Source organism: Vicugna pacos, chromosome 7 (assembly GCF_048564905.1).
Source record: "Vicugna pacos chromosome 7, VicPac4, whole genome shotgun sequence".
Classification (NCBI taxonomy): Eukaryota; Metazoa; Chordata; class Mammalia; order Artiodactyla; family Camelidae; genus Vicugna; species Vicugna pacos.
In genome coordinates, this window is record NC_132993.1 from 79,261,331 (window position 1) to 79,285,000 (window position 23,670).

Here is a 23,670-nt window from a genome sequence, read left to right on the forward strand (position 1 = left end):
AGCACATGAACAAAAGAAGCCTGAGGAAATGAAGCAACATGAGCCACAGCAGCGCCTCCTGCCACTCGTGCTGTCACCTCCACCACCACTGCCTCTCTCCACCCGCCCCCCACCCCGCACCTCCCAGGTCAAGGGAGCCAGGGCGAGTAGGGGACGGAGTTGCTAAGAAGGTGGAAACCACGGGAGACGCTGCCTAGCAGTGCCCTGGAGGGGAAACCAGCTGCACAAAACCCCCTGTGATTTGCAAGTTTCCCCTCTTGCCTTCTGTGCCGCCCCAGTGCAGAAATAATTCCAAATCTCTAAGAGAAGGTCCAGATATTTGGGCTAAAGAGGTCTGATCAAATTCATGAGAATCAAGAAATCAATCTAAATTCCTGTTCATCTTTCTTGTACGTGGTTGGCTTACGTTGTTTCCAAAAAGGGAACCTCTCCTTGTTTTCCCAAAGAATCTTTCTTGCAGGGAACCTCTCCTTGTTTTCCCAAAGAATCTTTCTTGCAGAAACTAAAGCTGAAAACAGAGCTTCCCAATTTTAAATGATACATTGTTTTAGTTCTAGTATAAAAAAGTTTTTACGCTAAAGTAAGTCACTAGAGGAAGAATACACAGTGACTTTTTCCCCCACCTGTCATGCATCACACATTTTGTCTCCTGTCTTGTTTCTCTGGAAACAGAGACACACATACAAATGAACGTTTTTCTTGTTAGTATTATCACCACACAGGAAAAAATGACCAAAGGACATGAACAAATATTTCACAGAAAAAGAAATACAAATAAGACTTTAAATATAGGAAGAGATGCTTATCTTCACTCATAGTAAGAGGAAGGCAAATTAAAAGCAGGATGAGACACTAGTTTTCACCTGTCAGATTAGCAATATCCTATAGATGGACAGCAGGCTCCTGGCACTCACCTACATTGTGGTACAAATGCAGGCTGGTGCTATGGCCATCGTGGGCAAGTTGGCCATATCTGTGAAAATGACCAATATACAAAATGACATAAAGCACTATTCTAGTTCTGCATTTTTTTATAACAGCAAAAAAGAAATAACCCAACCATATAACACAGGACAATTGATTTTATAAAGTATTGTACATTCTGCAGTGAAATATCATGCAACTAAGTGTCTCTATACAATGGCATGGAAACGGCTCTAGGATGTACAATATATATTGTTTGCTACCTTTGTGTACGAAGGGAGGAGATTAGAATATATGTACCTGCACATATGTGTATCTGTAAGTACATTAGTGTTTGCATAAAGAAAAACTAGAAGGGGGCAGAAGAAACAACAGTGTGACCTGTAAGAGATGAGGAGATAGATGGCTGAAACGAGATTTTTGATGCAATTTTAAGAATGTTTTGATTGACAAGCCATGTTAAGGAATTATCTATCAATTTTGGGAGTTCTGCTATGCAGATTAACTTTCCAACAACATTTCTTATTAATTTTCCACAGAGACCAATACAGACCCAGGCCCCCGGGGGTCAGAGTCCGGGTGCTCCACGGTCCACCGCGATGCCTCTCTGGTGTTAGCACAGTTCGCAGGGGGTTCATGTGAGGACCAGGAGTCAGTGCTTGTGAAACACTCGTACAGATCTGAGCACGCACACTGCAGGTCATGCTGGGTGGGGGGGTGGGGGGGTCACCCTGTCACCGTGGGAACGTCCCACACCAGTGAGTCTGATCTGGTGACCTTTGGAAGAGAAGGAACCCGGGCACCTGCATTTGCTGCGACTCCCCTTGGAGTCAGAGCCCCAGAGAAAGCACCATAACCACCATCGCAGAGGAAGACTTAGACACGGGGTGTTGACCTTTGCTACAACCAGCGCAGAATTTGAGAGCTCTGTCGGCATCCTGTTTCTTACCTTGGCTAGATTTCGTGAAATTCAAGTGCACAGAGACGAAAGTGGGCTTTTGATTTCTGTTTTAATTTCTTGTGCCCTTTATGAAGAACAAAGTACAGAACTGAAGCGGCAAAGCCGGCGGGCGCGGGGTGTGCGCCGGGGAAGGTCGGGGGGCCGCGCGGGCGGAGGGCGCTCAGGGCGGGGACTCGTGCGGCCCGAGGAGCCGACGAGCTCGTGGGGACGAGGCGGGAAAGGCTCCCGGGGGCCTGCCCTCTGCCCCCACCCCCCCCGAGTAATGGCAGAATTCCTTGTTACAGAGCAAAATATGTTTGCCCAGCGGTTTGAAAAACGTTACACAATAATTTAAAAAAATTACCTGAAATCACCCAAACCCCCAGAGAAACATCCTCAGCAGAGAAGTTCAGAGCCAAAGACGATGGGGAAGGGCCGGCCGGCCGGCTCCCTCCGTCACGAGCCCTTCCCGTGCCCGCACACGGCTGTTCTCCGCAGCAGCAGGAAGGCGACGACGCAGAGGTAGAGCCCGCTCTTGAGCAGCAGGAGGAGGTACGCGTAGTAGGCGGACGTGCTCGCGCGCTGCAGCCGCACTGTGTCTAAGGGGAGGCGGGCCGTTAGTTTCACCCGCTGTCTCGAGAGGCCGGGACACGGTGAGGGGAGGGGGGCACAGTTAGAATCACCTGAGCCATTTCACACTGTGCATCAAAGAGATTCCTATGAAGGGTGCAATCCGTGGAAATCCGGTGGTGGTCACAGTGGGGTGGGTGGAAGGTTTTAGTAAAGAGGGCGTGGTACAAAAATGGAAGCAAGTGGTTAATCCGAGCTCTCTGAAGCTTCAGGAGCACGTGCCTCACTCACCTGCCTTTATTTTAATGTCTCTCATGGTGGTGGCTATGGTGGTGTGGGATAACTGCACTTACTCTCCTCTGAAGTTTTGGAGGAAATATAAGATATAAAGAAAAAAAAATTATAGCAATGATTTGCGAGCCAGACTCGCTACTCAATGGACTACAAGGCCAGGTCTCTGCCTGTGAAGTTTCCCTTTTCCGTGGTTCATATTCATAGAGTCAGAACTCTAGAGTCCTTAGCACTTGGGGTGCAGAGAGATCTCAGGAGGTGCTGTGCTCAGAACTTGCTTCCCTTGGGCAGCTAATATGTTAGCTGAGTTCCAGCCCGCCTGATCCCCGGAAGGACGAAGGATCAGCAATGCCAGAGCCAATGCTTCTAAATTCACTCAGAACCTTCCACGGCAGGGGGAAAGGGCCCCCCACTAGTGCTGGTTCTGTGCCAGCTGCATGGAGTCCCCATGGGAGACATTCCACACCTGTGCCCTTACCTCCTCACTAACAGAGTGAGGTGTAACTGTTCCCTATTGGCAGTTGAGGAAACTATTGTTCAGAAACTGTAAGCAATTTACCCATACACATGCAACTAAAAAAAAAAACAAAAAAAACAAACTGGTGTTAACGTCCACTCTGTGATCCTGAGAAGCCCACACAGTCACACTCCCGCCCATGGGTCCATCTTGTCTCAGGGCCTTGTCTCTGGGATTCTTGCTGTCTGTATCTTCGAGGAGGGACAGAGACGAAGTATGTGAACTCATGACTCAGACCGGCGGGGATGAAATCCTAGATCTAGCTGGGTGGTATGGTACAAGGGACTTATTTAATAGTAGCTCATGTCCTCATCTATAAAGTGAGGGGAAAATATTGTACCAGCTCATAGGAGTATTATGGGAACGGAAGAGAATATGCCTGCAAGATACAGCACAACACCTTGTGTATATGGAGCTCTCAGTGTGTCAGTTCATGTATTAGCCACTAGCAATGACCGAAGACAAAGAAATCTACAAACAGCTTGATGTCCCATTTCCCCAGGCATTAGAAAGACAAGCCACACTAATGAACAAAGCCCATTGTTGAAATAATTCAGAGTCCATCACGACACCTTCTAATTTACAGACATCTCATACCCAGGCCAGCATTTCCTGGGTGAAGATGACTCCAGGGAAATAACGGATTGATTTAAAATATCATTCGGTCTATTCTGCAACATCCAGGCATTCTGGTTTTTCTACTTGAAGCCAGGGAAGTTCAAAAGTTAGATTGATCCAGAGTTAAAAGCTGCTATCACATGACATAAAGGCAGAGATAAAAAAAAAAACAACAACTTACCACTTTCTTTTTTCAGGCAAGGCTTTGTACTGTCCTCTACAAGAAATAAGAGCAAATATTAGTGAATTGTTTATATCCATTATTTAGCAGTGTGTGTCTCTGTGTGGGTCTGTGGATAGACTCTGACTGACAGAATCTGCCAAAAGAGAAGGGATGTTAAAAATAAGAGCCCTACAAATCCAAGAATAGATGGTCTGATTCGATGTAAGTACATGTAATGCATAGATTGCTTTCTGTATATGAGGGTGTTGAAGTTCATGAAGGGCACATTCTTCTCCTTTATCACAACTGGAGGGTGTAACCCAAGACCATCTTATTTTCCTTCTGTATTCGTAGCTCCCAGCGCAGTGTCTGCCCCAAAGTAAGTGTTCAAAAAATACTTGTGAAAAAGATCAGTAGTCAGAAAAAGTGACTGCTGAAACAGTCTTCAGCATTCACTGCCAAGATGAAGAGCTGCTACCAAAATGAATTTGTCCAATCCCAGAATCCACAACAGAATCTCATGTGTGAAGTTTGGCTTCGGTAAATTTCCCATGTAGTCAAATTAAAGCAGCCAGACCTTTCCAAATCACACACATCCCCCAAATCCCCAACTCGTGTACGTGGTTTTCTGCAGTTGTGGAGTTTGTGGACGTAAAGGTAATGATATAAATGAGGCTAGTAGCTAGTGAATAATTACTTCTGTGCCAGGCACTGGCTTAAATACTTCATATGCATATTACCTTCATATTACCTCCTTTAACTCCCCAGTGACACTGGAGTGACTTGTATTTGGGGGAACTCCGTGCTACCAAAGAGGAATAAGGATTAGAGGGTAATCAGTTTACCAGGAGTCATACCAGTGATGGCAGAGTGCATTCAGAGGATCATTGTGGTGAATTAAATGAGACAGAGCACATGGAAAGGACTTTGTAAAAATAATCCATAGAAATACAGAGAAAATAATCTATAGAGAGACAACATAATTCTACCAGTGTGAACACTAAAAACTTCTTTTCCAGATATCTTAATTATGCTAAATAAATAAATTTTTTATTACAAGAGCTCAGCATTTGAGTGTAATTCTCTCCAGGATAGAAGGATGGGCCAAATCACATTCACAGTGCTCTGACAACATAAAACTTGTGGTGAGAGTTGAATTTATCTATAATGAAAGATAAAAGCAAACATTCATACAAGAACAGAATTTCTTAAAATCTGAATCCCTGATTTTAACTGACATCTTTTCTAACGCCAATGTTTGTTGGTTCTAAAATGTATAGTCAGCAAGTTTCAGCTTCATGCTCACATTTTTCAGAAAAAGTTTTAGTTCATAAAGAAAATGATCAAAATGTAAAATCAATTAAATATAGTTAGAAATGTCATAAATTTGATATTCTTATTTAAAAATGCAATAAATATATTTAATTTATAAAAGAAAAATGATAAGAAAAAAACTTAAATCAATATCAACAAAGTATACGGCTGGAGAAATATATAGTACCTTACCATTATTATCAATAAAAACTATTTGTACTGAAAAATAGACTGTGGAAAGAGGAAGACAGAGACGCAATGATTAATTTTGGTTTATCCTTATTTTTCCTTGATCACTAGAAAAATCAAAACCTAACAGGACATTGAAGCCCGAGATTATATTAAACTTACGCTTTACATATTTGCTTCCTTACCCTCTGTTTCTTAGCTGTAGAAATAGAAAATAATGGTTGTTCTTAACAGATGACTGGATATATATATATGTATATACACACACACACACACACACACACATATACAAACAATGGAATACCACTCAACCATAAAAAAGAATGAAATAATGCTATTTGCAGCAACATGGATGGACCTAGAGACTGTCACTCCAAGTGAAGTAAGCCAGAAAGAGAAATGCCATATGATATCACTTACATGTGATATCTGAAAAAAAAAAGGACACAAATGAACTACTTATGATTTATAACTTAGATGATTGATTTTCTGAATATGTGTAAGCACATCTTACATGTGTTTTATGATTGGATTATTGCATTCTGTTGATTCTTATTTCGTGGTTGGCTTTATTCCTTTAATAACTACGTAAGTTGAAAAAGCTAAAGCTCTAAGCTGTTTTTAGAAACAATGAACAGTACATATATGTAAAAAAATTTATTTTATGTTGTTGTTTACTTTGTGCCCATTTGAACTGATATATTTACTCAGTTGGTATAGAGTACTGTATTTTGTATTAAACTCACTTTTTGGCACTAACATTTTATAAAATACAATCTCATCATTTGCTTTTACAATGAAAAAAAAAGAAAATTACAGTTGTTTTTGTAACCTTACTCTGGTTAGCTTTAGAAAAGGATATAAATAAATACAATGAATATATGAATAAATACACTGGTGTTCATTTTCAAAAAACAAGTGTTTTCGCTGATACAATTTCATGTGCTGTCCATCACAGCCCCAGGAGAAAGGCAAGGGTAAGTGTTTGAATGTAATTTGATCATTAGACACATTAAGGATCTGAGAAGATAAAGACCTGCTTCAGAAATTCGGACTGGTTCACAGCAACGTCTCTGCACATTTTGTTACGTGCTTGGTTCCTACTGATTAAAAGGGGCTTCTTAACCACAGGGCAAAGCACAAAATGATTCCTTCTTATGGGCACTCTGGGACCTTTGGTCTATTAGGTTAATATTCAGGACTTTAAGTCCCGAGTCCAGGGAGTTACAAGTCACCACTGCCAGTGCCAAGGCACGTGCAGCCCTCTGCCCACGCGGAGCAGGTACTCACAGCATCTGCCTCAAAGGGACTCCTCCGGGACATCAGGCCTGAATGACCAGTGACCCTGAGCGATTAGGAACCGAGTATAATCCCTCTACTGTAGTTCATTGTGTTTGGGACAGTAATTCACCCGAGTGTGCTCATCTGCATCCCTTCCAGGCTGGCACGTGCTAGGGCCACAATAGAAGTCTGTAAGAGGCACTTAGCGATGGCAAGAAACACACTCATATGTAGAATGGAAGTATGTCTGCACACGTTAACATCAGCCAATCTTTAATTATGAAATTTGAACTTAAGTCGGTGTATCAACTACAAATCACAAACACCTAAGACCATAATAAAACCACAGCAAGTAAATTCTTTTCCTCTCTCTTGAACCGTGATCTGGCTTTTCCAGATGAAGACCGTTTTGTCATTTAATAACTCGTTGCTGGGTTATACTTCGAGTAAAGCAAGACTGAAGTGAGAGTGACTTTGCTTGCATAGTAGAACCTTCCTGAACGATGTATGATTGTTCTTATTTCCTGACCAAGTAAGATCATCAACAGTGGAATCTTTTTTGTGCATTTATTGTGTGCTAAATTGATAGGTACTTTGATGTGTGTTGTTTCACAGAATCTATACACCAACCTTAAAATACATTCATTGTGACCTTTATAGTTTGGATGGTAAAACTGAGCTGAAAAGGTTCAGTAATATTTTTTCCTTTTTTATGTTTCAGTGCTAATACAATTTTAATTTTATGGGGCAATGGGACATTTAAACCACCATTCAATGTAAAAACATTTCAGAACGATTTATATTTGTTTTTCATTAATGCTCGATTGAAAAGGTGGGGTATTTTCTTTGGAAAAAACAGAATTCTAGGAGGTTCTGTTTATATTTATAATCACGTACCTTGGTTAATTGGAGGAAAATGAATCTCTTGATCAATTCCGCCTTTGTTATTCTCATGTTTGACCACACATATGTGTTCTGTATCCATTGACTTTTCAGGCACGGTCAGCCAGCTGAATTTCATGTATGTATCATTCGTCATGATGGTGTTTCCCTGCTGGGATTCCAGAACTGTATTGCTGTCCTTTGCTTTCCAATGTACCTTAATAGCATCGGGGAAAAAATTTTCCAGAAGACAAAGATGTGTTCCAGCCTTATCGAGGTTTATTTCAGCAATCGAAGGGAAAAATATAGTGGGCTTGGGGGCCATGTCTGCATCAAGCTTTCTGTCTGTGGGGGCAAATGGAATAGAATCGAAAAGAATTAGGAGAGAAACATAAACATTATGGAACAACCTAGCAAATAGTCAAAGGAAGGAAAGTTGAGCTGCCATTGAATTAGTTCACACCGTGGTCTTTCTGCCACAGTAGATGGTGAGGTGCTTACTGTTCTCATTTGCAATGGGAAGCGATGTCCAAGAGGTTACACAACTCGTCTAAAATCACAGCTTTTAAGGAGCAGAGGTTGGCTCACACCTTGGCTTTCGTTCTTTCTCCACCTGCTAAGTTGGAATATGACCTAAAACTGCCCCGTATTAATGCTTGCAACATTCATGAACAGATTTGTTTTCTTAAATCTCTTTTGTTCTGTCATAATGGAGCCGGTGGATAAAAGTGGGTGGCGAGGATGGGGAGTGGAGAGAAGACCAGGTAACCCTGATGTTCTCTGTATTGGTAAGAGCCTTTTAGTCACTTGTAAACTAGTTCGCTTTCCTTTCCATGTTTTGTAACTTACGGTCTCTTTGGCCAAATAACACATTCTCATGTTCTGCAACTCTGTGGATCCTCACTCATCATTTAACTGATTCTGGGATGCACCGTATTTATCCTGATTCCTATATAAATAAATGTCAAAAAGGGGTTATCATTTTTAAAACAGTATACAGTCACTTGTATTCATGGGAATCTACGTCCATCTGTACTTGACAATCGGTCAAGTTGAACTTTTAGCTTCAAATGTGGATCCCAAACCTTGTTCTGAAGTGAAGAGGTTCTCCTTGCTGGCTTCTAATTTTATACAAATTCTCAATGTCCCATCTGAACCACTGTAGATTTATAGGTAGAGTAGTTTTAATGCTGCACCTCCAGATTATTTATAGTGCCTTGAATTTAGAAGTAAAACAACATTTCCAAAATTTCTATTAAAATATATTATTTTCAGAAATGATCATTTACCTTCCCAGAGAATGCACTTACAGAATTTTTTTTCACTTTAGCAAATGTTCATTAAAAACACATTTTATTTTGGAATTTCATTTGAAGTTGAAACATGACTTAAAACACCATATTTTGACCCTCAGTGTCTCTCCTCAAATTTGAATCTACCGTCTTGGTCTGCTGAACTGTTTTCCAGCTCAACTATTTCTCTGTTTTCACCGGCTGAAGAAAGTGTATAAAATATAGTATAATATTAAAAGGTATGATTCCTGGGTTCTCTTGCAGACATAACATCAAAATATATAAGAAAAAAAAACACAGTTTACAAAGGAGGTCACTTGAATGCTGGTGTGTTGCTTGATTATAGATTTATTGTTAATCTAATGATTGAAACTGTAAATATTAGAATCCTTTCCAATTAGATTTTCAGTTAAAACTCTAGTGCTTTAATGATACTGTCTTTTGTCTAGTTTGGATTTAGTTTAATAATTTAGTGGACAATTCCTTAAGAAAAGAAGAACTGAATTTCTCCTTTGAGAAGAAACGAAAAATATTCTTGATAATTTCTGCCTGCATAGCAAAGTTCCTGATTTTTATACTAAATCAGCAAGCCAAAAATACTGAGTTTTTATTCATGCTTTACATATAATTAGGTCATAATGTGCTTATTTTAATTTTATACATCTCACTTCTAGTTCAAATAACATTTTATTGATTATAATAATAAGGCAAAGTACACATACAGTTGGAGAAATATTTTTGTTAATCTTGATCTATATGTTTTTTTCTTGTCATGTTTTTAATCAAATAATTACAGACATTTATTTATATTTAAATACAAATTTCAAATTTATAACCTTTCTAACTATGTTAAATTGACTTTACATCTTGATCATTTTCTGTATGAAGTTGTTTTTTTCTTGTCTTATTATTATAATCATCTAAACACGATCACAGTCCTGTTTTTCTAAACATTCTTAACTAATATTCCAATTTGTTTCTTCCTTCCCTCTAAAACCTTGAAAAGAAAAAAAACTGCTGTTTTTTTTGATACCTACCTATGACTATGAGTTTTGTTCCACCACCAAAAACTTTTATTTAATAACTCCATGGTGACTCAACCCATATCAAAAACGTTAGACTAATTTAACTTCTCAATGTCTTCACATCCTAGTGCAACTATGCCCGCCCAGGATTCAAGTGACCAGCTTTCTGTTCCTGGTTCATTTTACTCCTAACAAATTCTGTTACTGACCAAAGCAAGTAAATTAAAGTCTTCATTTATTTGAAAACAATGATGTTAATGTATATTAATTCAACATCCCTACCAGTGCTGAAGTGAGACCAAAATGAAACAAGATTCCAAAGCAATTTAATTTAAAATGCTATGGAAATGAGAGATTTAATAATAATTATTACCATTATTATTAGCAATGTGTGATGATTCTGTGTTCCAACGTGACATTTTAATCTTATGACACCAAACCACACCCTTAGTGCTTGGAATTCGGTATTGGATCTGCTGCAATTAAGCATGAAGACTGATTCCCTGGTTTGCATTCTGCTGTGCTCTCATTTGTCTGAAATTCTCAAAGCCATCAGCACAGGGAACATGCCTTTCACACCCCCAATCAATAGGCAATAATCTGTCTTGTCTTAACCCCTGCATCTCCAGGGTTAAGAAAATCATTGGCTAAAGCTTAATATAGGCAATTAGTATATGGAAGAGTTTCACTTGTGTGGTCAAAAAATAAATTTTTCCCCCAATTAACAGCACAATCTATTTGCATTCCAAGGCTTTACCATAAACTTCAGCCTCAAACTGACTTCTATCCAGCTCATGCACAGAGTTCAGCCTGCAAGTCCTGGCAGTGGACCTTCAAGACAGAATGACCAGAGAAATGGCAGGATGCCTGGCCCTCAAATCTTCCCAGTATCACGTTGCATCATGAACCCCCTACCTGCCTGACCCTGTCTGCCGAGGGCCACCATCTGTGAATGACATTCAGTGTTATGGTGCCCAGAGCACTGATGCATTGGGTTTGTTAAAAAATCATTTCTTCCATTTTATAAAACGGATGACGAAGTCAATGTCTGCTCTTTATATTTCACTTTCCTCCTTAAAGGCTTGTGCAGTGAAGTCTTTTTCTAATTTTATGGTGAGAAAAACATACTGAAAATTCAGTGTGCTTCATCTATCTGTAATAAAGGGTATGCTTTCCACTGCATTTCCCCTACTTTCTTTTTTCTTTTTCTTTCATTCACTTCTTTTCACTGAGGTAGCACTGACACCTGACTCTCCTTCTTTTGAGCATAAACTTCTACCCAGTGCTTCATGCTAGATCATCACAGGTCTTGTTTCTTCTGCTTCCCTTCATGCCTCTGAACTTCTATTCTCATTTCACGCTTTGCCTGTGGGAGTGTTTCCCCTCTCAGGTCTTCCCAAAGAGATGCTGGAAACAAACAGTTTAAATACATGACGGATCATTCGTACGTTATAGGTTGCTTCTTTTTCTCCCCGAGGGGTTGATAATTTAGTAAAATCTAACTCCAGTGTGACTTAATGGGAGACTATGTTTGCCAATCCTAGTTCTGTGACACGGATGCAAAACGTGCGGAATTCGAACCGACTGAAAGTGCCAGGGCATAAAGTGCAGCTTTCTTTCCGAAAATTATCCCCCGCAAAACAAAGGGCTGCTTATATTTCAGTTCTTGTGCAACCTCTCCTATTAAAAGATGCTTTTCTAATAACTCTGCTCTGATAAAAAAAAAATGCTACCTGGACAAGATATTAACCTGAAATGAACTTAAAGCTGGTTTGGGAGCGCTATTACTACTTGGTAAATAGTAGTTGGAATCGAAGTCGCTGCAGTTCATCTTACCTTGCACGTGTATAGGATAGAAGAATAAATTTTATAAATGCTTTCTTTTATTTTATAAGTGGATAGTTGTTTCTTTAAATAAAATATCCAGTAGCATCATCACATGGGGATCACGAAACAGACCCGGAGATGACTTAGAAAGTTGCTCTAAGGTAGTTGTTTTAAATGCAATTTTAGGGTCCCAATAAAATTTTTAATGAAATATGTGGGGAAAAGAAGCAATATTTCTTACCTGACATTTGAATTGACATAATTTTAAACTTTGTGGGTGTAATCCAAATAAGAAATTAAATATTACAATCAGATATTTGACTTTTATCTATACCCCTATAAGTTTAAATGTTCAAGTTGCAAAATAATAATAATAATAAAATCCTTTTTTTTTACTTCTAGATATTTCAACTAGAAAATGAGAGATCATCTTATATTCAGGCTAATAGTATTTGAGATAATGCTTATTACATGTTAACCGTTTTTAGAAGCAGATAACAATTCATCACAGAAACAGAGAATTCTTGCATACTGATTATTTATCCTAAAATAACCTAAGATGGCAATAAGTATATTTAACTGTACTCCTGATTTCACAAAGAATTCCAATGAATAAATGAGTAAGAATTTGAGTTCTGGGAAAGAAATTGACCTTATCATCACCAACCATGTCCCAACATTTGTGGTAGGTAATTTCCATTTTAAATTTTATTTAATCCTCACAACATCTACTTGAGATGGTTGTGGCACAGATGGAATGAATGGAAATACAGCAAACTGTTAACAGTGCTAAGTGCCAATATAAACATTTAATTTTTTTCTTTATTTTTGTATTTTCCAATTTTTTCCCATAATGGGCATGTATTATTTTTATAATTTTGATGAAGCAATAACCAGTGAATCAAAACTTATTTGCTTATCATTCAGAAAGTGATAGACCCAGGATCAAAGTCCATATTTTTCCCCGCACCACACGCTCCTAAAAATCATTTTTCAGGACCTGCATCAGTTTTATCTGAGTCACCTTTATCTAATTCAATTGCTATAATTTACACTGAGCAGAGTCACTTGAAAAAAAGGAGAATGGAACATTGCTTTTCAATACACAAATTCATTTGTTCATACAATCACAACCACTAAAGAAATAAGAAATGTATAATTCTTTCTTTTTTTAATGCTTTATCAATTTTGTGAAAAAATTTTAAAACTTCCATTTGCACAGATCTCATAGGGTAGGAACATTCTTGAGAGACGTTCCCCCTTGCCCAGGCAAAATTTCATCTTTCAGGGAAATGAGGAGTGAACAAATTTATTGGATTGAATTTAGGAAAAAGACAAATCCAACTTAAGACATTATTGAATATGGTTGCAGAGTTAAATATCTTGATAATCAATATTAATCATTCTCTGACAACTTGAGCAATATTTGTTCAATTTTCCCATTGGTTATTTTTGGAATCAAATTAAAAAACTTCTAAGAGTCTTCGAAATCTTCCAACACAAATGAATTTAATATATCCACCACTGAGGGGACTCACACTTGGTCTAACTAGTTAACTCTTGCTAACATCCTCACTAAGTCAGGCAGAGAACAGACTCCAAGAACCTCTACGGAGACACGGACTTCTCCAGCGACCCTTCCGTGATTCACGACCAGGCAGGGACCAGATCCAAGAATTCTGAGCCAGCACCAGCACTGCAGCCTGCGGTGCCTGTGTTCCGTGCCTCCCACCCCTCCCTTATTACAGAATTCAAAGAACATTTACCTGTAACAATGAGCCGTGTGCCAGAACCAAACACTTTGATTGTCCTGCCATCTGTTAACCCACTATCTGAAAAGCCTTTACAGAAATCTCCCTCTGTGCCTGCTTTAAAATTGTGCCCATAGTTTTCCGCATTTGTATAAATATTTAAAAATTGGCCTTGCTTAACATTAATCAAAGATGGAACCCAATAAAACCAGAACCTAGAATGCTTTTCTCCTAGCCTAGAAACTCTTTGAGTGAAGGGAGTTGTTCTATCTGTGTCTTGTCCACCCTTTTACCTTCAGCACCCAGCACAGAAATTGTCTTCAATAAGTGTTTGCTGAGAGAATGAGCAAATGAGGATGTAAAATTATGCAGACCCTTTTCATGGACTTTGGAGCTGAGGTGGCTCACTGAGCTCATAAAGTCCATTGAATTGGTCCATATCCAGGCAATGTCGTAAGAGATGTGATAGCATAAATTTCAACTGAGCTCAACCTACGTCCAAGAAAGTAGAGTAATAAGAAGTGGGATTTATTGATACTCTACATTTTTTTACTGTACAATTTTAATTTGCACCACTGTTAGAGTTGACATGAAAACCAATAATATTGGTTTTCAGGTTATTGGGAGAAAGAAGCACAGTGTTTTTTCTCAAACTACAGAGAAGAAAAAATTAAGAAAAGAGTTTCTCACTTAATAGACCATTGGCAAGAAAAGTATTTTGAACCAGTAACTTATACCAATGGTTTACAAACGTGGTCTTTAGAATGTTTTAATTTCTAGTCTATTCTTTTTGGATAAAAAGTAGAATTTCTAAAAGTAGGATTTCAATCTGCTTACAAACAGGAAAGTGAATAAATCATTTACAACGTAGTTTTGTTTCCATATAGGGTCTAACAGTAGCACCAAAAATGCTGTTCATATGCTGAAGACAAGAATGTCTTCATTCAGTCAGATAAATTGTTTTTTTTCTAAGAAGCATCTGTCTGTTTTTCGTTACTAAGTTAAAATAGAAAAAAGTTACTTACCAGGAGGAATTACTATGAGCTTAGTCCCTTCTCCAAAAATCTTGATCCAGCCTGAGGTGTCACACTGGTTAGGGCTCCTACAAAAATCTTAGCCTTCTCCGAAGTTTCAGGATGTGACTAGCAGTTTAAAAACTTTGTAACTGGCAGTTTGATCTTCTGGGTTCTTTTGGAAGTCCTTAAATATAGGTTTCATGGCATCTGATTATTTAATTTTCTTCAGAAAAATGGACTAAAATGTCTGTTTTCCACAGACAAGTAATCACTGAAAAGCACTGATGGAAAATGAAAATGACAAAAACAGGAAAAGAAGAGATTAGCACCAACTGGTCAACCAATTGCTTTTCTAAGTTACCAGGAAAAGTATTCTGAGAATTAAGACTATTTTAATTTCCAGGTGTCCAGCTGTACTGAAACTGCTCAGAGATTGTGTCAAAGGAAGGGACCTTCTGTTCTCACAAGCACCAACGCGGTGTTTTGGGAATGTATTTCTGAAAGGAGGAAACTCTTCAGTAACTGAAAATGCAAATGTGCCAACCCAAGTGCACTGAGAAATGTGAACAAAGTTCTTCTTTTCCCATTAAGCCACGATTAGCATTGGCACCACAATTTTTACAAAGACAATGGCAAATGAGAAACTAAGACCTGCGATGACATTATTTTTCCTAGGATAAAATAAGAAATTTGTAGAATTCTGTCTCTTTGAAATAATAGGTTCCTTATTTAAACCAAAACTTAAGAACCCCGTCCAGTTCTCTGATATGTTGAAAAGAAGCCTCTTGGAGGCTATCCTGTAATCACATTTCACTCACCGTGTTCTGAGGGGACCAAGTGAGGCAACTTAAATTCTACCTCACGCAGGGTGAGGAATGATTATACAAATATATGAATAACAAGCAGGTCAAGTGAAGTAACGTATGTGTTTCAAATGAATTACTTGAAGTTTTGCATCACTTTCTCAAGAGAAACAATGACTTCATAGTCAACAATCTTCAAACAAACTTGGTAAACCATTTTAAAAAAAAGTGTGAGTCTCGTGTTTTATTTAAGGATTCGGTTTCCATCTTGAAACAAAATAAAAACTTATGCATTTTTTTTTCAAATTTGTTCATCTTCTAGAAATTTTGATGGTGTTAATTAAATCTAGTCCATGAGTAAGTTCTTCTGAGGAGATGGCCAGGCATGTCTTAAAGCAAAATGAACATACTGTCTGACATGTACAAGACGTAAAATCACATGCTCTCTGCGAGCCACTAGCTTTCACAGACTGACATACTGTTGATTTTAGCCACTGCTTAAATGATGTCTGGTATGTGTCTATATAATACAGTGGATCATTGGGAAGGACCGAGTTTACTTGTTTATAGAACACGGGGCAGGGAGCGGCCAGGTCATTTTAATTTCAAGCGAGTTCTTCCCTCTAGCAATTTAATCTCTGTCTTCATTCTGAACTTGATGATCTTCTAGTCTGTTAGAGCTTCTTTTGCTCTTTGAGTGCTTAACATGCCACTAAGTGCATGTCAGATGCTTTTTAATTTGCATAGCACTCATAGGCAAACATGTCAAGCAACTCTTTCTTTCTTTCTTTTTTTGCAAATAAGAAATATTTGTCTTATCTGAGCAGGTGTGTATGAAAGGCACTTGCATGTGGAAAACTCTTTCTTGGGAAATTAACGTTCTACTTTCCCACTTCTTTGTCCCTGCTCCAAGGTCACAAGCCATGACTGTGTTCTCTGCCAGTGAAAGGGAAGAACATTCATGGGGGTCTGCTGTGCATTTGGCACCAGCCATACATTTCATCCTTATTCTGCTTCGCCTATAAAATGGTTTGTGCTATTAAAATACAAATTGGGAACAGAGTTAGGGAATTCAAACTGAGCCTTGAGCTGAATTCAAGTTCACCAGATCCCAAAACGCTGTTCTTTCAACTACTTCTGCTTCTTGGGTGTATGGGTTGGAAGGATGTGTGTGGCAGGGACATAGTTTCCAGGTCTATTCCAGGTCTATATAATACATAGAGGATCTGTATCTCAAACGGTCAAGTATAAAACACTGGATGTTTAATCCGAACACCAGACAGTAGCTTCTTTCCACTTGGCCTTGAGTAACACTAGGAGGTTACCGTGTCTGTGGGAACATTTGGGTCTTGCAGTTCAGAACTATAACTCTGGTTCAGATTAAGCGGTAATTTCTCTCCTGGACTTGCTGACTACCCTGCCCATGTCAGCTGGAAAATGAAGAGCTTCTACACTTGCGTTAAGTGAGAGACAGGAGTGGGAGTTCTCTGCTTCAGATCTAAGAGTCTGGGTCGAGGGCTCTGTCTTAGCAGCCAGTTCTGTTCTCAGCCAGTGAACCAGGGGGTCTGGTTTGGTTTGTGGTTTACTTCCTGCCAGATGAATCCGCAGTTCCCAGGGCCTCCTGTCTCCTCTTTCAGATCTCATATCACAGGAAACCCCTAAAGAACAGTTAGGTTTCCTCATTTCTTTTTTCTCAATACCAGAGAAAGTCAAAGATGTGGAAGGTCAAGAAAGCACCATTGGTTTTTGACAAAATACCCCTGCATGGTGTTAAATGACACATAGACCTTTACTGAGAAAGGAAAATTGGGGCAGAGGTGGGGGGATGATGGTGGTGAAGGAATGGGATTGGAATCAATCATTTTTCTTCTGGCTACTATTTAGGCATGCAAGAAGAGAGGTGTTGAGCTGTATTGTGATGGGATGAATTTTGCTGTTATTACTATTGTTCTTGTTATTTTCAAGCTGTGGCTGCTAAGAGCTTGGACATGAAAAAGTCCTGAGTCACTCGAGCAAAGGCAGGTGCAGGTCAGGGCTACCTAACTTGGAACCAGCTGCAGAACCATCCAGTTAGGACTGGTCCCAGGTCTCAGACTGAAGAGCAGGATGTTTAGAGCTTGGTTGGGCAGGTCCTTTGGTAAGTGGCAAAGACTTTACAAAGGTATTCATGAAGAAAAGGATCTCCACGTTTGATGTGTATGCCAGGAAAACTGTTCCCATTACTGAGGACTTCAGAACAGATAGAAACTACAAAGAAAGAATGAGAGTAAGGGAAATGGGAAAACAAGGAAGCAGATGGAGCTGGGAGTCCATCCCCCTTCTAAACACTGTGACAATCACATAACTTGCCTACAAATCAGACCTGGTTGGGTTCTGGGGACATCACTTATGAAGACAAACCAAAATGGTCATAGCTTCCTTTGAGAGAAATGCAACTGTGCTAAAAAAAAAAAATTAAAAAAAAAAAGTTCAACCCTAACCACAAGAGAGGCAGAGAAAGACACTGGATGGAGAATCTGAAATGCAGGTGTAGGTACCCTATCTCTGTGGTTGACTAGCTTTGGAAAAATCACTTGCCATCTTGGGCCCCACCTTCCTCATCTGAAGTATGGACATTGGACTAAATTTGTCTAAAGGGTCCTTCCTGTTTCAACAGCTATGAACCTCTGATGAAAAGAATCAAAGAGCCTGTTGTGGTTGTCCGAGTATGAGAGGGGTTAAGGGTTAGTAAGAGAGCTTTTCTTCCAGATGCCTTTGGACTCTGTGCCACTGCGAGATCCCAGCAGGCACATGATAGGTGGCTTCGTCAGACTTGAGGACACTATTGATTATCAGGTAAAAGGTTACCTTCCCTTTCTTATCTGTCTCCCAGCGGGAGTGAGGCTCGTCTAGCTTGTAACTATTTGTTGAGCCGTAAAGGATTCGCTTCAGGGGTCCCCTTCTTTCTGTTGATACCAATGCACAATGGTATTCTCCAGAATCCCAGACAGCTGGCAACTCATGTGCACTGTTCTGTCTAGCCTTTGGGTAGAGGAGAGTTGATCCTGAGAAATTCTTATTTTGGTGTCTCCATCTGTTAAAAGCATGGAGGGCAACCAGAGGCATTAAAAAGGTTGACTCTGGGTGCAAAAACAATGAAAAGTCAAGAAAGGAGACAAGTCAAGCTACAAACCCAAACCAAAGAGGTGAGGAAAATCCACGTGGTTGGCATTGCCCAGTGACTGGTAAGAATGAGGAGTGAATCAGGACAGGACAGGAGATGGAGTGGGCCCGTCCCCAGTGGAGGCAGGGGTGGGGGAGGAAGGTTCCCTTTAGAACCAATGAAAGTCTTTCTCAGTAAGCCCTGTTGTGGGGTTATTTTGATCATGTTCCTGGTATAGAGAAGCTTTCAGGTGCCCGACAGCATCATCGAAAACACTTTTGTTATAATGACATAATATTAGCATCACTTTGGGAGCCAGGCTCCCCCGTGTTTCCTTTACATGTTGCTTCAGATACTCTTATCCTTAAGGTCATGTTCACTCCCGGAGTTACAGATTTTCCACCGTATCTTGTGAGAGTGTGAGTAGCTCTGTATGGCTATCGTGAGAGTTAGAAGAAAAGTATTATTACTGTAGACAGTAACAAATGAGACAAATAATCCCGCTTAGAACCTTACACAGAACCTTGTGCAGAAGTTTGCATGTTATATAGACCATTAGTTTGCAGAAAGTTCACAAGGTTGGGTAACCATTAACAATGACCTTAGTTACTGCTGAGGACACCGTCATGCTATTTTATGACATTTCTCCATTCTGCTGTGAACGAAGAAAGGGGTTGGAGGAAACAGATTCCCCTTGGTTCGTTACCCTCCCACCTCTCCCTATTCACAATTCTTAGTTTTTCAGCCTTCGAGCTATGCTTGACTGTTGTTTGGAGGACAATGTATGATGTGATTTTTAAAGAGGGCCTGAGTTCATCCCTGTTTTAGCTGGGATGGCTCAGTGAAGTGGTTTAGTCACAGCGGGAAAGGACACTGTGATTTGCTGAACGCTGTGCTGAAACTTTCACGTGGGAACCTCATTCAGTCCTCGGCAGCCTATGTCGCGGTTAGCATCCTGCCCCATTTAAAATTGGGAAAAAGGAATAAAACGATTCTATAACGCCTCTGGATCGTGCTGTCAGAGGGGCTGAGCAGGAATTTGAAACCCAGGCGTATGTCACTAGAAAGGCCTTGTATCTTCCATCACTCATTCTTTCTTTTTTTCTTTCCAAGCCAACCCATCACACTGAGCACTGGACTAGGGCCTCCTTCCCAGGAGGCTTCCAGCGATGGTGAAGCAGAGACTGTCTGGGGCACTTACAAAAGGCAGCCCACGGCCCAGCGGTGGGAGTGGACAATAAAGGTAAGTGAGTACCTGAAAGAAGCCTCTACAGATGGGGCCCTTGGGCTACACTGCTCAGGGCACACAGGCAGGAGAAGAGCCCCCTACAGGAGGCAGAACGTGTGTGTGTGTGTGTGTGTGTGTGTGTGTGTGTGTGTAGGCGCGATGGCGTGGGAGGGTTTTTGTGCGATGACAGTGGCGCCCTGCCGCACGGTGTGTCCCAGCAGGCGCAGTAGAACAGCCCCGCGTCCTCCTCGGTAACCTGGTGTATCCTGAGGCTCATCAACGAATCCCTCTGCCGTTTCCTTGCTTCATATCTTTCCTCACTGACCCCTTGTTCGTGGACAATATTTTCATTTGAGGAAATAAACAGGATTCGTTTCAGAGGCTCACCTGGCTTCTGCCGGTACCAGTGTATGTACGCGTTCTTTTTTAACCTGTCTGTTTTTATTCGGCATTCAAGAAATGCTGTGTTTCCTCTTCTCTTGGTAATGGATGTCGTGAGTGGTGTTACTAGAATGTCTCCACTTGTGTCTGAAAGAAAAACGGGAGGAGAAATTAGCAAAATTTTGATGTTCGTCAAAGGAGTATAATTTGTTCTCTACTCATGAAAAGCAGGGGGACCGAGGTTTACATTTTCTTCCTGAATAATTCAAGGTAACGGTGGAATTTATCAGCTTAGTTTGAATCATCCTGTGGCTACGGTCCATCTGAAAGGGGTTATGTGACTGGCCATGATCTATCGCCTCCCTTGGAAAGAATGAAACACCCCTTGGGTAAAGCCACTCACATGTCCAGAGGGAGGCCACCACAAAGACCTGGGGCAGGAGCAGCATGCCGCCAGCTCTTGCTGGGAGAGGTGATTGAATAACAGAATGATTGCAGAGCACACCTGAGGGCTGGGTTAGTAAGAGGAAGTGGTGCTCTGAACACACGCCCGCAGACTGCGAAAACCGCTAGACGAAGACACATAGACTTTGTCTAGGGAAAGGGGTTCATGTTATTTCTCAGAACGTCCTGCAGAAATAGGCCTGTTAATTCATCAGCAGAGCTCTCTCGTTACTGTGTGATTTTTTCACGAACCAATGATGTTAGGGCAAAGAGGCCATTTTCTTGTTAAAGGGCCGGAGTCCTTTATTGATCTAACAGAGGGGGATGGAGTGGGAGAAAGCGGGGTGTGAGACAAGCATAGAGTCCACACCTGACAGGCTTCATGGGTACCTTCCAGTCTAGCATCATTGATCCTCACTACACATCATTAGGCAAATGCAGACATAGGCTAAAGGGAGAGATTACTTATGTTTGACTCTATTCTGTAGACAACCCAACTAAAGAAGACAGTTCAGATTCTCTTAGTTTTGAATGTTACCATTATATGGGAACCTCAGAGATGCTAGGCCCTTAGAACGCCTGAACATACCTTAAAAATAAAACTCATTGTTATTTCCCTTTTATAAAATGAATGTGTACTTAGTATGGTTCATAAAGAAACACAAACAGAAGAGAGGATCATTCCTTTTTGTCCCATCACACAGAGATGACTACTTGTTAATAGTTGCTGCCTTCTCTTAAGATTGATTAATGTTCCTTTTTAAAATTTGTCTCGCAGAGTTAGAATGATATCATATGTTCCACGGTATGCTCTGTCTTTATTACTTAATATGATACCGTGGACATTCTTCTACTCTGTGAACCCTTCCTTGCAGCCTTCTAACTCTTACAAGACCCCCTGGTTCACCACCACCTTGACTACTGGCTCACTTAGGGTGCCACAGATTCCATTCTGCGTATCCGGCCAGTCCACAAAACGTGAGAGCAGGACAGAAAGTTCATTACTTCATTCATCGATTCATTTACAATGCTGTGTTAATTTCTGATATACAGCATAGTAGTCTCTCTCTATATATATACATATTCCTTTTCATACTCTTTTTTATTATAGGCCATTACAAGGTATTGAATATAGTTCCCTGTGCTGTACAGTATAAACTTGTTGTTTATCTATTTTATATATAGTAGTTAGCATCTGCACATCTCAAACTCTCATCCCCTTTTCCCCCTGGTAATCATAAGTCTTTTTCTATGTCTGTGAGTCTGTCTTTCCTTTGTAAATAAGTTCATCTGTGTCCTTTTTTTTCCTTCAGATTCATCACTCAGTTTTTAAACCCCTATTATGGTCCCATTGCTCTCTGAGGAGCTGGCTACAAATACCCTTTACCGTCGGCCTTCTCTTTCACATTTCATTTCCTTACCGCCCTGCCCATCTGCCTGCATCTCCCAAATAAACTGCTTATACTCAAATCTCAAGCCGTAGATTCTGGAGAACCCAAAATAAGGTAAGTTGGTTTTGATGGAAGAAATTTTCACATATCGAGGGGAGGATGTCCTGAAGTAAAATATTAATTCTTGAAATAATGATTTTTATTATTTCAAAACATAAGAAAATAATATTATTGGTTTTGTTTGATTTTTGCTATTATTTCTCTATTGTTTTATATTTTATTATTGGTTTATATTTTGAACATCAAATCAGCCGTGGGATTCCTATTCTAGGAAGACCACACTTAAATGCAGACTCAGTGTGGAAGAGTAATCTGTTATTTCAGTCATCATCTTATGAAGGAGAGTTTGTTTTCTCTTCATTAGGAACCACAGATTAGATGCCGTTTCTATTGCCTGCATTTCAGAGGCAGGTCAGCATCGCGGTTACAAACACAGGCACTGAAGCCAGAAACCAGCCTTCCCCCCAACCCCCGTTCGGTAACTGCGACCACAGAGTAAATCCATCTCCATGACCTTATGTCCTCATCTATAAAATGTGAGTCGTGAGAGCACCAATGTCAACGGATTGTCCATGAGACAAATGTGAGAAAAATTATACCTCCTGGGTCTGGAACAGTGCCTGAGAAACAGCTGCAGCTCTGGATCCATGGCCGCTGTGACCAGGCTCAGGGCAGTATCCCAGGGAAAAGGATCCTGGCAGGAGACTCCACCTTGCTGTGTGATGACCGAATGCCCTGGGGGTGTGGGGGTGGGGGTGATCTGAGGCCTGTGGCAGAAGGAGTGTGCTGGTGGGCCTGTTACACCAGCCTTCAGTGACCAGTGAACAAGAACCCTGTCCTGGAAGACAGACGAAAGCTCCCCCCCATTCACCTCATTCATCCCATTCACCCCAATACGTGGGGAATCACCCAACTCAACTTCTTTAGATGGCCTGACAGAGTTGAAGAACCATGGGATTTGGGGGTTTAAAAAGTCATTTTATCTCGCGAAGCCTCAAACTCTTAATATTTGGGGTGGAGGTTAATTTGGTTCATTTATTTGTTTGTTTGTTTATTTTTAGAAGAGGTACTGGGGATTGAACCCAGGACCTCATGCCTGCTAAGCATGTGCTCTACCCCTGAGCTCTACCCTCCCCTCAAATTCTTAGTATTTAAGTAGAAAGAAATGATCGTTACACTGCAACAGCGCTGTGATGGTATCTAAGGTATAACGTCACCAGCATGTTTCCTGACACTTGGTGGTTTCCTCTTTGAGCCGTATAACTTACAGGTAATTTCTGGATAGTTAAAAAAAAAAAAAAAAGGACACGCCTCGATTTCTCTAGTGGGGGGTCCAGGCTGGGCTCCCAGCTGCGCAGCCTCTGTGGCTGTGTGTACTCAGGATGTGGGTGAGCCCAGCCTGGAGATGGTTCTTGAACGTGTTATCTGAGAAACTTCACACTGTGGCCAGAAATCCAGAGGGCACAGTAATATGTAGCCTCATCTTCTTTCTTTAAGAAACTGATTTTCAAGGTGGAAGTGGAAGTGGAAGCATATTTTCTTGCCTCAAGTTTGTTTTTCTTCCCTCCTAAGTCGCCTAGAGCAGATGCTGTCGAGATGTACATTAGCTGTTTCAGGCCCT

The 23,670-nt window shown here is 40.5% G+C and overlaps 1 gene segment (V, D, J or C); it reads right to left on the minus strand.

The window, feature by feature from the left end:
- Positions 1 to 1,915: 1,915 nt before the first annotated feature.
- Positions 1,916 to 23,670, minus strand: part of LOC102538023 (T-cell receptor gamma chain C region C10.5-like) — a 34,555-nt gene continuing 12,800 nt past the window's right edge. The window contains 4 exon segments of the C gene segment in view: positions 1,916 to 2,463; positions 4,042 to 4,077; positions 7,705 to 8,034; positions 13,600 to 13,654. Coding sequence covers positions 2,321 to 2,463; positions 4,042 to 4,077; positions 7,705 to 8,034; positions 13,600 to 13,654 — 564 coding nt within the window.